We start from the raw sequence: 15,122 nt of genomic DNA, 5'->3' as shown, positions 1-15,122 counted from the left end.
ACCTGGGACAGAGTCTGTGGGTCTCATGTTGGACTATTCAGCCACCAAAGAACTCACTTCAGGAATGGAAGCAAGTCTTCCTCGATCCCGAGGGACTGCCTATGACGATGATTAGTCTAATGGAGCTTCCTATGTTTCCTGATCGGTTAGTGAAAGGAGCACCATCCCACGGGATCCCAGGTATGCTTACACACAACGGTGTGCCCCTGGGATCCATGGGCCACTACACTGCACACCAATCTGCAGCATTTCAAAGCAAGTTTTGGCTTGGGGCTTCACACCGGGTAATGGTGGATTTTATTGGATGGTCGGTAGTGTACCTCTCATAATTTCAGGACTTTTATGATTTTTTTTTATTACTGTATAATAATTGCCACTCTATCATTCTGGTAAATGTTGTTATACCATTTTGCAAACATCCTATATTACATTTACAAGGGATAGAAAAGAACAAAGCATTGAAAAATGGTGCTATAGGGGCTAATTCACAAAGTTATTATTGGATGAAAAATTATCTTTTACACAAATACTGATTTTTTTGAAACACTCCATGTTTGGCTACTTGTGGGAGGAAAACTTTAAGGGCCCAAGTTTGCCCCTCTGGTTAAAACGGCGCACCATTTGTACACGAAAAACGGCGCTGAAAACTTACCTCGGTATTCTCCCCGCTCCTTGGAACGTTGCAGGCCTTTGGTGTGACACAGCACAAGCAGTGGGGGGGGGGGGGGGAGAGGAACCAGGTCCCGGCGATGAAAACAGTGCCGGGACCTCTGCACATGTGCGCTAGAGTGTGCACGCATGTGCAGTAGCTCCTCGCCCCCAGAATCTCCGTATGTGTTCTGCAGGCTGTGTGGGAAGGGCCCGAAGCATGTTGCCCCTCTCCCTGGCCGAATGGGCTCCTTCATCGGCGGCCAGAGTGTGCAGAGCTTGCTATAGGCTCTATGCAACAGTACCCAGCTGCTAGTGCTTTTCTGCAGTAAAGCTTTGCTGAAGGTAGGACTTCTAATTTTTATTTGTTTATTTATTTATTGATTGATTGATTATGTGGTCCTAAATTCTTATTTGATTCACATTCAAGTTTACTCTTCATCTGCTTTCAAAAGGAATTCTGTAAAATAGTTTGGCTGAAACTCTTATTTACAGGACTTGCTATAGTGTATTTGCTAGTTTACCAATCCATTTTTAATCTAGTTGTTTAGTGCTTTGTAAGTCTTGGTGTTAGGTGTAGGTCCTCTTAGCTTCCTTGTATTTTTTATTTGTTTTTGAATGCTTATTTTTGTGCTTGTTTAGTGCTTGGTGCTTTAAATGTATTTATGCTTCTTTAACGTTGTTGTGAAGGTGTTTAGTGCTTTGCAAAGTCCTCTCACTTCCCTTTCCCCGCCCTCCCCATGCGCCCCCCTGCCCCTCCCCCCACCCCAGCCATCTCTGGCTACCTGCGCTGATTTTTTAACTCACCGCAAGGTTTTTCTGTGCAGCCACAAGTGGCCACATACGTTGGCCTAAGTTAGTTTGCAGTAACTTTTAGCTGTCTAAACTTGTTTAAATAGCCAAAACAGGCATATGTAGCTGGTAACGCTCCCTTTTGAAAAAAAACGAAACTAAAAAAAAACCTAACTAACTCACTTACACTGAAGCAAATTAAATGGGCAGAATTGCGATTTTTAAGATACTCCAAAAAAATCAAGTTGCTCCAAAACAAACGGGCAAACTTGGGCCCTAAGAATCTGTTATATTAGTGGATGTGTAAGGGAGTTGGAAATTGAGCTACAACTAAACTTATTAAAATTAAGTTTAGATGTAGAAAATAAGTGACAATGGAATGGAGGCAAGGCAAAGTACTGAGTAACATTAGGTTACAGAAATGCTTGACACCAGATAAGATGCAAGGGAAAAGCAGACTGAGCAGGAAAACTGTATGAACATATTTTGACTCTGAATAGCAAATAATTTCTTCTGGTACAAACGTACACTTCAGGGCTTCATAAGGATCAATCGTCAAGTTGAGTTCAAATTTTTTGACATATTGTGAATGCAGTCCAAAGCATCCTCATTTTGAGATTAGAAAAACAGGTGCGAGTAAGAAATTTGACAAATTTATTAGATTAAAAAAGTTGCACTCATATCTCAGTAGTGTGAAGCATTTAAGTAAGTCCAGTCCATCTTTATCCAGGATATAGTCGACCTAATTTGACTTTTTTTTGTCTACATACTCTTACAAGATGACTAACAGAGTGATCTCTCTTCCAGGTGGTTGTTTAGTCAAGGGTGGTGCAGCTATTATGCTTTCTGTGGTGTGCTGTTTGGTATCTGCAGCCTTACTAATCTGACAGTGTTGAGCATTGTCTGCTGTATGAAGGTCTGTTACCCTGTATATGGTAGGTTCCAAAACCTTTTGTTGTAGTAGCTGAACAGTTTTACAATGCATGTTGAATTTCAAATGCAATTTAGGGAATATTTGCAATAATACAGCAATCCTAGATTGCTTTATCTACATAGAATTACATAGAATTTACAGCACAGAAACAGGCCATTCAGCCCAACTTGTCTATATTGGTGATAATACTCTACACAAGCCTCCTTCCACTCGACCTCATCTCACCTTATCAGCACATCCTTCTGTTCCTTTCTCCCTCAGGCACTTATGTAGCTTCCTTTTAAATACATCCACATCCCTTAGCATTTCCCAGTGCAAGTGTGACAACATAAATCGCTCAAGAATGCCAATAATTTGGTACCAATTGTACAGTCAACCTCAAAAATCTATAGTATGAGCAGTGTTAATGGCTAAAATGTCACATTAGTCCAACAAGCTTTTTTAAGTTGTGCATAATTCAAAGAAATTAAAGAAATTATGCATCAAAACTTAGCAATGTTTCATCCAAGATAACCCCAGAAATTGCTGGAAAAATAATGCTGAACTTACAGCGTTATTAGTGCGTAAAAAACCCCATCAATTTGTGGCCAAGAGGAGATATGCCACAAGCAACGTTCTCATGGCCGCTCACCCACTTTTACACGGAGGAAACCGCGCAATGCGTACTCGTGAAAAGTTGAATGTGTCACGCAGCCAGTTAAAGGGACTGTGCACAAAATAAAAATTACAGGCAACATTGGCCATGAGTTCTGATTGAAATTGCTGGCTGATTTGTACCATTCCTCTGTTAGCCTCGCCATAACAAAAAAATCTCACCTTGAGCCGTCCCATTGTTTATCATGAAAGTGCTGGATTTATGCTGTTAATATTGTTGTGTAATCAATAACTCAATAGACTGAGTACTGTAAACTCCGAACAGATACAAACCTGGCTCTACTTTATTAGGGCCCAAAGTGATTAAATTAAAAGATGGCTGGCCTTTTATAGCTGGGCAGCACACACGTGCGCACAGCCCACTGACCTCCAACAGTGGCACCACCTGGTGGCTAGTAAATCCAAGCATACATACATGACAATATCCCCCCTTTAAGAAATTAGTAACAGTCTTTTTACAAATTGAGACGGCCCAGGGCTTTCCGGTCCTGAGTTGAACGTCTCAGTTTAACTCCAGCCTTGGGCTAGTGTTCTGAGTCTGTTATGATTGGGGACTGGGTAGCCGATCTGATGGGAGTGGCAATGACCATGTTAGGGATTGAAAGTCCAGATTCATTGACCTTGTCAGTGATTGAAAGTCCCGATTCATTGATGACAGCGGAGTCCTCTGATGACTGAGGGCAGGTTGGTTGGTCACTGATTGTGTCTTCCTCAGACTGTTCCAGTTCATCCGTGTGCCGCAGCTTTATCTGATCAACATGTTTCCTGCATGTCTGCCCATTCTTGAGCTTAACGATAAACACTCTGTTACTCTCCTTGGTCATAACAGTACCGGCGATCCATTTGGGACCTTGACCATAATTCAGTACATACACAGGATCATTGATAGCAATGTCGCGTGACACAGTAGCGTGATCACGATACCCTTGCTGACTTTGACACCTGTAGTCGACATGATTATTCAAGTCAGAGTGGACAAGAGAGAGCCTGATCTTGAGACCTCTCTTCATCAATAGTTCAGCAGGGGAGACCCCGGTAAGCGTATGGGGTCTTGTCCTGTAACTAAGCAATATGCGTGACAAGTGAGTTTGCAGTGAACCTTGAGTTACACGTTTCATACTCTGCTTGATGGTTTGGACCGCACGCTCTGCTTGTCCATTGGACGCGGGTTTGAATGGTCCTGACGTCACATGTTTGATACCATTGAGTTTCATGAACTCTTGAAACTCCATACTGGTGAAGCAAGATCAGTTGTCATTTATAACGATCTCAGGCAGACCATGCATAGCAAACATGACATGAAGGCTCTCAATGGTAGCTGTGGACATGTTGGATGACATGATTGTACACTCTATCCACTTGGAATAAGTATTCACCACAACTAAGAACATCTTTCCCAGGAATGGACCTGCAAAGTCGATGTGGATCCTGGACCATGGTTTAAATGGCCACGACCACAGACGCAGCGGCAATTCCGCTGATGCTTTATAAGCTGCATGCAAGTGTTGCACTAATGCACACATGATTACAGATCAGAGTCAATTTCATGCCACCATATATGAGACCTGGCAATGGCTTTCATCATGACAATACCGGGATGTGTGCTATGTAGATCATGCACAAATATGTCTCTGCCTTTCTTAGGCATAACAACACGATTACCCCACAGTAAACAGTCTGATTGAATGGATAGTTCGTCTTTGCAACGGATGTAAGGTTTGGTCTCCTCACACATTTGCTTGGGTATGGCAGACCAATCACCACTAAGGATACAATGTTTCACAACTGATAATATCAGGTCCTGGCTGATCCAGGTCTTAACTTGTTGGGACGTGACAGGAGTTCCTTCACTTTCAAAAGCATCCATGACTAACAATAGGTCTGCCGGTTGTGGCGTTTCTATCTCCGGTGTGGGCAACGGCAGACGGCTCAATGCATCGGCACAATTCTCAGTGCCAGGTCTATGACGAATGACAATCATAGGCAGATAATGTCAGCGCCCACCTCTGGATGCAGGACGATGCATTGATATTGATACCTATGTTTTCCGAAAACAATGAAATGAGTGGCTTGTGATCTGTTTCCAGTTCAAACCGAAGACCAAACAGCTACTGATGCATCTTTTTAACCCCATACACACAGGCTAGTGCTTCTTTCTCTACCATGCTGTAGGCTCTTTCCGCCTTTGACAAACTTTTTGAAGCATATGCAACAGGTTGTAATTTGCCTGACTCATTAGTTTGTTGGAACACGCAACCAACTCCATATGACGAAGCATCACAGGCCAATACTAGATGCTTACACGGATCATAATGTACCAGCAGCTTGTTAGAGCAAAGCAGATTAGTAGCTTTCTCAAAAGCTCTATCTTGAGACGCACCCCAAATCCAGTTGTCGCTTTTTCTTAGCAGCATGTGCAGTGGCTCTAATAAGGTAGATCTAGGTAAGAAATTACCGAAGTAGACCAAGGAACAAAAGCAGCTCTGTCACATTCTGAGGCTTGGGTGCATTTTTAATGGCCTTGGTTTTCGAGTTCCTAAGTGTTCTGTATTTAACCCCTTGTAACCTGCATCACACTTGTCCACCAGAGGGCCTGCCTGTTGGAGTCCCAAGGGATCCCAGCATCCCTCGGGAGCACAATATATAAGCAGGCCACCCACGAGGTACCTGTACTCTGGAACTACAATAAAGAAGCTAAGGTCACACTTGCTCATTACACACAGTACTCGATCTGACCATTTATTATGAGCATAACAATTGGTGACGAGGTAATGAACAACCGCGCGAAAATGCAAAGGACAGTCGGCAGCCTGGAGAAGTTCTCAGAGAAGGATGATTGGGAGGCCTGTGTGGAGAGACTTGACCAATACTTAGTAGCCAATGAGCTGGAAGGGGACGAGAACATGACCAAAAGAAGGGCGATCCTCCTAACTGTCTGTGGGGCAACAACCTATGGCCTCACGAAGAATCTCCTGGCCCTGGCTAAACCAACAGAGAAATCCTACGAAGAACTGTGTACGCTGGTCCGGGAGCACCTAAATCCTAAGGAAAGTGTTTTGATGGCGCGATATTGGTTCTACACGTGTCAACAATCGGAGGGCCAGGAAGTGACGAGCAACGTCACCGAGCTAAGGCGCCTTGCAGGACATTGTGAGTTTGAGGGATTCCGAGAACAAATGCTCTGAAACCTTTTTGTACTGGGCATTGGACATGAGACACTCCTTCGCTAACTATTGACTGTAGAAATTCTGAATCTGAGTAAAGCCATAACGATAGCTCAGGCATTTATGTCCACCAGCGACAACACCAAGCAGATTTCAAAACAAAGAAGCTTCGGCCAGTACTGTGCATAAAGTAACGTCGGCTTTGAGCAGAAATGAACAGGGCAGAACGTACATGCCAGCTGCTGTGGCCCGATCTCAATTGACCCAGAGTCCACCATCATCTGTTACTGCGAGGCAGTTAACACCCTGTTGGCGCTGCAGGGGTGATCATCGGCCCCATTAATGCCGCTTTAAGCACTATGCATGTAATGGCTGCAGAACAATGGGACACCTCAACGAATGCGCAGGCAAGCTGCAAACCCTGAAAACCCTGCAAACCACCACGTTGCAGAGGAAGATTGGTCCCTCGTACGGAGGAGGCAGAAGCTTACGGGGTACACACGTTCACGACGAAATGCCCACCAATAATGTTGAAAGTTGAACTGAACAGTATTCCAGTGTCAATGGAACTGGACACGGGGGCAAGTCAGTCCATAGTGAGTAAAACGGCCTTCGACAGGCTGTGGGGGAAGAAGGCACACAGGCCCAAGCTCAGCCCCATTCACACCAAACTAAGGACTTACACAAAGGAACTAATCCCTGTAATTGTCAGTGCAGAAGTCAAAGTCTCCTATGATGGAGCAGTACACAAAATCCCACTGTGGATGGTGTCAGGGGATAGCCCCACATTGTTTGGCAGAAGCTGGCTGGGGAAAATCCGTTGGAACTGGGATGACATCCGAGCGCTTTCGTCTGTCGACAACACCGCATGTACCCAGGTTCTAAGCAAATTCCCTTCGTTATTTGAGCCAGGCATTGGAAGCTCCTCGGAGGCGAAAGTGCAGATCCATTTGGTTCCCACTACGCGACCCATCCACCACAAGGCTTGAGCGGTACCGTACGTGATGCGTGAAAAAGTGGAAATCGAGCTGGACAGGCTGCAACGTGAAGGCATCATCGCGCCGGTGGAATTCAGCGACTAGGCCAATCCGATTGTTCCGGTACTCAAGGAGGACGGTACGGTTAGAATTTGCAGGGACTATAAAGTAACGATTAGCCGTTTTTCGCTGCAGGACCAATACCTGCTACCCAAGGCAGACGACTTATTCGCAACCCTGGCTGGAGGGAAGACATTCACCAAGCTGGACCTGACTTCCGCCTACATAACGCAGGAGCTGGAGGAGTCTCCAAAAGGCCTCACCTGAATCAACACGCACAAAGGTCTGTTTATTTACAATCGGTGCCCGTTCAGGATTTGGTCGGTCGCAGCGATCTTCCAGCAGAACATGGAAAGCCTGCTACAGTCGGTTCCTTGCAAAGTGGTCTTTTAGGATGATATATTGGTTACAGGTCGGGACACCGTGGACCATTTGAAGAATCTGGAGGAGGTGCTTAGTCGGTTGGATCGCGTAGGGCTCAGGTTGAAACGCTCGAAATGTGTTTTCCTGGCACAGGACGTCGAAATCTTAGGAAAGAGAATCACAGCAGTCGGCGTCAGGCCCACTGACGCCAAAACGGAGGCCATCAAGAACGCGCCACGACCACAGAATGTGATGGAGCTGTGTTCGTTCCTGGGACTCCTTAACTACTTCGGTAATTACCTACCTGGGTTAAGCACCCTACTAGAACCCCTGCATGTGCTACTGCACAAGGGAGATGACTGGGTATGGGGGAATTCACAAGAGATTGCCTTTAAGAAAGCCAGAAATTTACTGTGTTCTAACAAACTGTGTTCTGTATAACCCATGTAAACGATTAGTGTTAGCTTGCGATGCATCATCATACGGGGTCGGGTGTGTGTTACAACAGGCTAATGAATCGCGAATTTTGCAACCAATTGCGTATACATCCAGGAGTTTGTCCAAGGCCAAAAGGGCCTACAGCATGATTGAAAAAGAGGCTCTGGTGTGCGTTTACGGGGTAGAAAAAATGCACCTGTACTTGTTTGGCCTCAAGTTCGAGCTTGAAACTGACCACAAGTCGCTCATATCGCTATTCTCGGAGAGCAAAGGGATTAATACCAATGCCTCTGCCCGCATCCAAAGATGGACACTCACGCGGTCGGCATACAACTATGTAATCCGCCACAGACCATGCACAGAGAACTGCGCAGATGCCCTCAGTCGGCTACCATTGCCCACCACTGGGGTGGAAATGGCACAGCCAGCGGACTTGCTCATGATCATGGAGGCATTTGAGAACAAGAAATCCCCCGTTACGGCCCGACAGATCAGGACCTGGACCAGCCAGGATCCTTTACTGTCCCTGGTAAAAAACTGGGTCCTCCATGGGAGCTGGTCCAGTGTCCCAGTGGAGATACAGGAAGCGATTAAGCCATTCCACAGATGCAAAGATGAGCTGTCCCTGCAGGCGGACTGTCTCTTGTGGGACAATCACGCAGTCTTGCCCAAGAAAGGCACAGACACATTCATTTGCGAACTGCACAGCACCCACCCAGGCATCGTGATGATGAAAGCCATAGCCAGATCCCACGTGTGGTGCCGGGCATCGACTCAGATTTAGAGCCAGTGCAACACTTGCTCTCAGTTGAGCAATGCACACAGAGAGGCACCGCTAAGTTTGTGGTCCTGGCCTTCCAAGTCGTGGTCAAGGTTCCATGTAGACTATATGGGCCCATTCCTAGGAAAAATGATTTTGGTTGTCGTGAATGCTTATTCAAAGTGGATTGAATGTGCAATAATGTCTATAAGCACATCCACGACTATCATTGAAAGTCTACGAGCTATGTTTGCCACGCATGGCCTGCCTGATGTCCTAGTCAGTGACAATGGGTCGTGCTTCACCAGTGCCGAATTGAAAGAATTCATGACCCGCAATGGGATCAAACATGTCACATCTGCGCCGTTCAAGCCAGCATCCAATGGCCAGGCAGAACGGGCAGTTCAGACCATCAAGCAAAGCTTGAAATGCATGTAGGAAGGCTCCCTGCAGACCCGGTTGTCCTGAGTACTGCTCAGCTACCGCACCAGACCCCTCTCACTCACCGGGATTCCCTCAGCCAAGCTGCTCACGAAAAAGGCGCTTAAAACAAGGCTCTCTCTGGTCCACCCTGATCTACATGATCACGTGGAGGACAAGTGGCATCAACAAAGTGTGTACCATGACCGCGCAAACTTGTCTTGTGATATTGAGATCAATGATCCTGTTTTTGTGCTCAATTATGGACATGGTCCCAAATGGCTTGCTGGCACGGTCACAGCCAAAGAGGGGAGTAGGGTATTTCAGGTCAAACTGACCAATGGGACAAACGCACAGAAAACACTTGGACCAAATTAAACTGCGGTTCACCAACAGCTACATACAACCTGAAGAGGACACCACCAAATTTGACCCTCCAACACACACACAAGTGGCAACTGACATCACAGTTGACCACGAAACAGAACTCATCATCCTCAGCAGCCTGGCAAGGCCGGCTGCCCAACAGCCCAATGAAGAACTGACCAACCCAACACACCAGCATTTGTACCAAGACGATCGACAAGAGAGCGCAAAGCCCCAGATCATCTCACCTTGTAAATAAGTGTATTGTTGACTTCACGATGGAGTGATGTTATGTATTTAACCCCTTGTAACCTGCATCACACCTGTCCACCAGAGGGCCTGCCTGTTGGAGTCCCAAGGGATCCCAGCATCCCTTGGGAGCACAGTATATAAGCAGACCACCCACGAGGTACCTGCACTCTGGAACTACAATAAAGGAGCTTGCTCATTACACACAGTACTCAGTCTGACCATTGAGCATAACAATAGGCCTGTTACCATCAGCAGCAATTTTCCTCCTCAGGAATTCAACTTCTGGTGCCATGAAGAAGCACTTCGAGCGTTTCAGTCTGAGTCCCACTTTGTCCAGACGATGTAGAACCTCTTCCAGGTTGTTAAGATGTTCGGCGGAGTCACGACCTGTGACCAGTATGTCATCTTGGAACAAGACGGTTTTGAGGACGGACTTCAGTAGACTCTCCATGTTCCTCTGAAATATGGCTGCAGCCGAGCGAATTCCAAAAGGGCACCTGTTGTAGGTAAACAGTTCTTTATGAGTGTTGATATACGTAAGTTTCTTTGACATGTCGACCAGCTCCTGTGTCATGTAGGCTGATATCAGATCCAGTTTTGTGAACGACTTCCCGCCGGCTAGCGTTGCAAACAGGTCATCAGCCTTCCGTCATGGTTATTGATCCTGTTTCGAAACTCGGTTGATCGTAACCTAGTAGTCTCCACAAATCCTGATAGTGCCATTACTTTTCAACAGGGGAACAATGGGGCTGGCCCATTCGTTAAATTTGACCGGTGATATGATCCCTTCACGCTGGAGTCTGTCCAGTTCGATTTCGACCTTCTCCCTCATCATGTACGGAACTGCCCGAGCTTTATGATGGACGGGTCTTGCATCCGAGTCCACGTGGATCTGCACCTTGGTCCCCGTGTGTCATGTATCTCATGTATACTATATATAACTGTATCATACCATGCTATACATGACTGTAACTGGATATGACCTGGAAAATAAGCATACCTTACCACCAGGGGTGCACTTGCAGGAGACACGCCATACCTGTCCCACTGAGGTATATAAAGGGAGGTCTCAGGCAAGTGCGGCACTGGAGAGCTGGAATTAAAGGTGCAGGTCCTGAGTGACCTTGACTTCAGCATGTCTCTCGTGTAAGACAGTACATTAGAGTCAGGACTTAACAATGGCAACGAGTTACGGGATCATAGAATCCACAGAATGGCTACCAACAACTCAGATGAGAAATACAATGCTGGAGACAATTGGGATGACTTTATAGAAAGGCTCCAGCAAAGCTTTGTGACCAAAGACTGGCTGAGCAATGATAAGGCAGACAAGAGAAGAGCCCATCTCTTGACCAGCTGTGGCTTGAAAACATACACTTTAATGAAAGACCTGCTGGCACCCGAGAAACCAGCAAGCAAGTCGTTTGAGGAGTTGAGCACACTGATGAGAGACCACCTGAAGCCAGCGAGCAGCCTATACATGGCCAGGCACAGGTTCTACAACTACAGACACTGTGTGGGCCAAAGCATACCCGACTTCGTGGCGGAACTTCGGAGGCTGGCTAGTTCATATGAGTTCCCCGATGAACTAAGGAGAGAAGTACTGAGAGACTTTTTTATTGAAGGAATAGGCCATGCAGGCATATTCCGAAAGCTTATAGAGACTAAGACTCTAGAGGCAGCAGCACTGGTCGCACAGACGTTCTTGGCAGGCAAAGAAGAAACGAGGCTGATCTATACTTCGGGTAAGGCAACCAACGGGGCATCGGAACAAGGGGTTCACATTGTGAAACAAACTGCTACCCCTACACACAGACAAAGGCAGGAGAGCAGGCCTTCAACAGCAGACAGTGGCGCCAGAAGCCATCAAAATCAAGGGCCACATGAACGGCCGATCACACCTCATCAACAGACAATACGAGCAATCAACAACAGATTGAGAGAATCTCAAGGGAGATCAGCCAGATGCAACTCATCTTTCGGAAACAATGGGAACGGTCTGTGTTAGAGATGTGGGGGAAGGCACTCAACCAGGGTGTGTCGATTGCAGCATGCCGTTTGCAGAAACTGCAACTACACAGGGCATCTGGCTCGCATGTGCAGAAAAACAGCAGCTCGGCTGGTATACGAATCGGAAGGGTCGGAAAGCAGATCAGAAGACAGTTGGAACAGTGCACGGGACGCCAAGGTACAGCGGGTTAACACGGTCAATGTCCACTGTTCTTACACCAAGATGCCTCCAATTATGATGAGGGTTCTACTCAACGGAATACCCATCAACATGGAACTGGACACGGGGGCCAGTCAATCCCTCATGAGTGTTCAACAATTTGAACAGCTGTGGCCGCACAAAAGCAACAGGCCAAAACTCACAAAGATCGACACCAAACTAAGGACCTATACTAAAGAGATCGTCCCAGTCCTTGGCAGCGCCATACTCTCAGTCATACACAAAGGGATGGTGAACCGACTTTCCCTGTGGATTGTCCCCAGGGATCTCCCAGCCCTGTTGGGGAGAAGCTGGCTAGCAGAACTTAACTGGAAATGGGATGATGTTCACGCCATGTTGTCAGAGGAACAGACCTCCTGCTCAACAGTTCTAAGTCATTTTGAACATCTCTTTCAGCCAGGTGTGGGCACCTTCAAAGGGGCTAAAGTTAGAATCTACATCACACAGAATGCCAGACCGGTCCACCACAAGGCTAGAGCTGTGCCTTATATGATGAGGGAAAAGATTGAAAACGAACTGGACCGGCTTCTGCGGGAAGGCATAATTTCTCCCGTGGAATTCAGCGACTGGGCAAGCCCCATCGTCCCCGTCATGAAGCCTGATGGATCCGTGTGAATCTGTGGGGATTACAAGTCTACCATAAACATAGTCTCCCTACAGGACCAATACCCGCTGCCCAGAGCGGGGGACCTATTTGCCACGTTGGCTGGAGGAAAACTTTTCTCGAAACTTGACCTCACATCTGCGTATATGACGCAAGAACTGACCGAAGATTCTAAGCTACTCACCACCATCAACACACATCGAGGCCTTTTTGTGTACAATCGATGCCCATTCGGCATCAGGTCGGCAGCTGCTATATTCCAGCGCAACATGGAAAGTCTGCTCAAGTCCATCCCGTGGACGGTTTTCTTTCAAGATGACATACTCATCACGGGCATGGACACCGACTCTCATCTCTGCAATCTTGAGGAAGTACTAAGTCGATTGGATCGGGTAGGCCGAAGAGTTAAGAAATCCAAGTGTCTGTTTCTCACGCCCGAGGTTGAATTTTGGGCAGAAGGATTGCCGCTGATGGAATCCGCCCAACCGAATCCAAAACCGAAGCGATTCGCCTGGCGCACAAGCCCCGGAATGTCTCGGAACTGCGCGCCTTTCTCGGGCTACTCAATTACTTTGGGAACTTTATGCAGAACTTGAGCATGCTGCTGGAGTCTCTCCATGTGCTACTCAGAAAGGGGTGCGATTGGTTTTGGGGGGACGCCCAAGAACGCGTCTTCAATAAGGCACGCAACCTTTTATGTTCCAAGAGTGTCTTAGCCTTTTTTGACCCAGGTAAAAAGTTAGTCCTTCCATGTGATGCGTCAGCGAACGGGGTCGGATGCGTTTTGCAGCACGTCAGTGATGTGGGTAAATTACAGCCCGTTGCTTATGCCTCCAGGTCACTTTCGCGGGCGGAGCGCGGGTACGGTATGGTTGAGAAGGAGGCGCTCGTGTGCGTGTACGGTGTCAAAACGATGCACCAATCCCTTTTCAGGGCCAAGTTTGCTTTAGAAACCGACCACAAACCCCTCATGTCCCTACTATCCGAGTGCAAGGCAATCAACGCCAACGCCTCGGCGCGCATTCAGCGGTGGGCACTCATGCTGGCGGCTTACGACTACACGATAAGGCACAGACCAGGCACAGACAACTGTGCCGACGCGCTTAGCAGGCTACCCCTAGCGACCACAGAAAGGTCCGACGAACAGGACTGTGAGATGGTCATGGCAATCAATGCCTTTGAATCCACAGGTTCGCCCATGACGGCTCGCCAAATCAGAGCCTGGATGACCAGCGACCCCACGTTATCTCTAGTTAAAAGAAGCGTTTTAACCGGTGACTGGGCAGAGGCTCGCAATGCCTGCCTCGAGGAGGTCAGATCCTTCCATAGGCACATGCATGAACTATCACTACAGGCAGACTACCTGATGTGGGGCAGCCGAGTAGTTATGCCCTTATGAGGCAGGGAGGCGTTTGTCCGGGTGCACCATCGCAAGCACCCGGGGATCGTCCTTATGAAGCCTATAACCAGATCTCATGTCTGGTGGCCTGGCATTGACGCAGACTTGGAGCTCTGCGTCCGTCGGTGCACCATTTGTGCCCAACTCAGTAATGCCCCCAGGGAGGCCCCCCTAAGCCCCTGGCCCTGGCCCACCAAACCGTGGTCGTGGGTGCATATAGACTATGCGGGCCCATTCATGGGCAAAATGTTCCTCGTAGGCGTTGATGCATTTTCAAAATGGATCGAGTGCACCATTTTAAACTCGAGCACCACCTCCACCAATGTGTAGAGCCTTAGAACCATGTTTGCAACGCACGGCATTCCTGACATATTGGTCAGTGATAATGGTCCGTGCTTCACCAGCGCAGAATTTCACGATTTTATAGTTGACCACGGTATAAATCACATTAAGACGGCACCTTTCAAGCCTCCAGTGGCCAGGCGGAGCGAGCAGTGCAGATCATTAAACAAGGCATGCTCAGAATCCAAGGTCCCACGCTGCAGAGCCGCCTGTCGCGACGGCTGCCGGCATACAGATCTCGTCCGCATTCGTTGACTGGGGTTCTCCCTGCGCAACTATTGATGAACCGACCCTTAAAGACCAGGCCCTCGTTAATCCTCCCAGACATGCATGAAATTTTTGAGGCTAAGCATCAAAAGCTAACTGAGTACCATGACCGAAATTCGAGGGGGAGGTGGAATGAGATAGTGGACAAAGTGTTTGTGCTAAACTATGGCCCGTGTCCCAAATGGCTTGCAGGGACATTAACAGACAAAGAGGGAAACAGGCTACTGGTTGTACAAATGGACAATGGCCAAACCTGCCGGAGGCATCTAGACCAAGTAAAAAGTAGATTCACTGATAACACTGAAGAACCAGAGGTAGACTACAATGTGGAACTCACACCACACCTGGTGGACAGACAGGTGAAACAACCTGAGGAAAGGGCAGTCTCAACAGACAGCCCAGGCGAGATACCAGCAATCACACCGAACGAAGCAGACAGCTCAAGCAAGATA

At 47.5% G+C, this 15,122-nt stretch overlaps 1 protein-coding gene across 1 annotated transcript in view; it reads left to right on the top strand.

The window, feature by feature from the left end:
- The window catches only part of LOC139276877 (opsin-5-like), a 57,167-nt gene that overhangs the window by 14,945 nt on the left and 27,100 nt on the right, over positions 1–15,122 (top strand). The window contains exon 5 of the mRNA XM_070894875.1: positions 2,248–2,375. Within this exon, the coding sequence (XP_070750976.1) occupies positions 2,248–2,375 (128 nt within the window). The remainder of the gene's footprint in view (positions 1–2,247; positions 2,376–15,122) is intronic.

Source organism: Pristiophorus japonicus, chromosome 12, assembly GCF_044704955.1.
Source record: "Pristiophorus japonicus isolate sPriJap1 chromosome 12, sPriJap1.hap1, whole genome shotgun sequence".
NCBI classification, from domain to species: domain Eukaryota; kingdom Metazoa; phylum Chordata; class Chondrichthyes; family Pristiophoridae; genus Pristiophorus; species Pristiophorus japonicus.
This window is presented reverse-complemented; position numbering and strand designations above follow the sequence as displayed.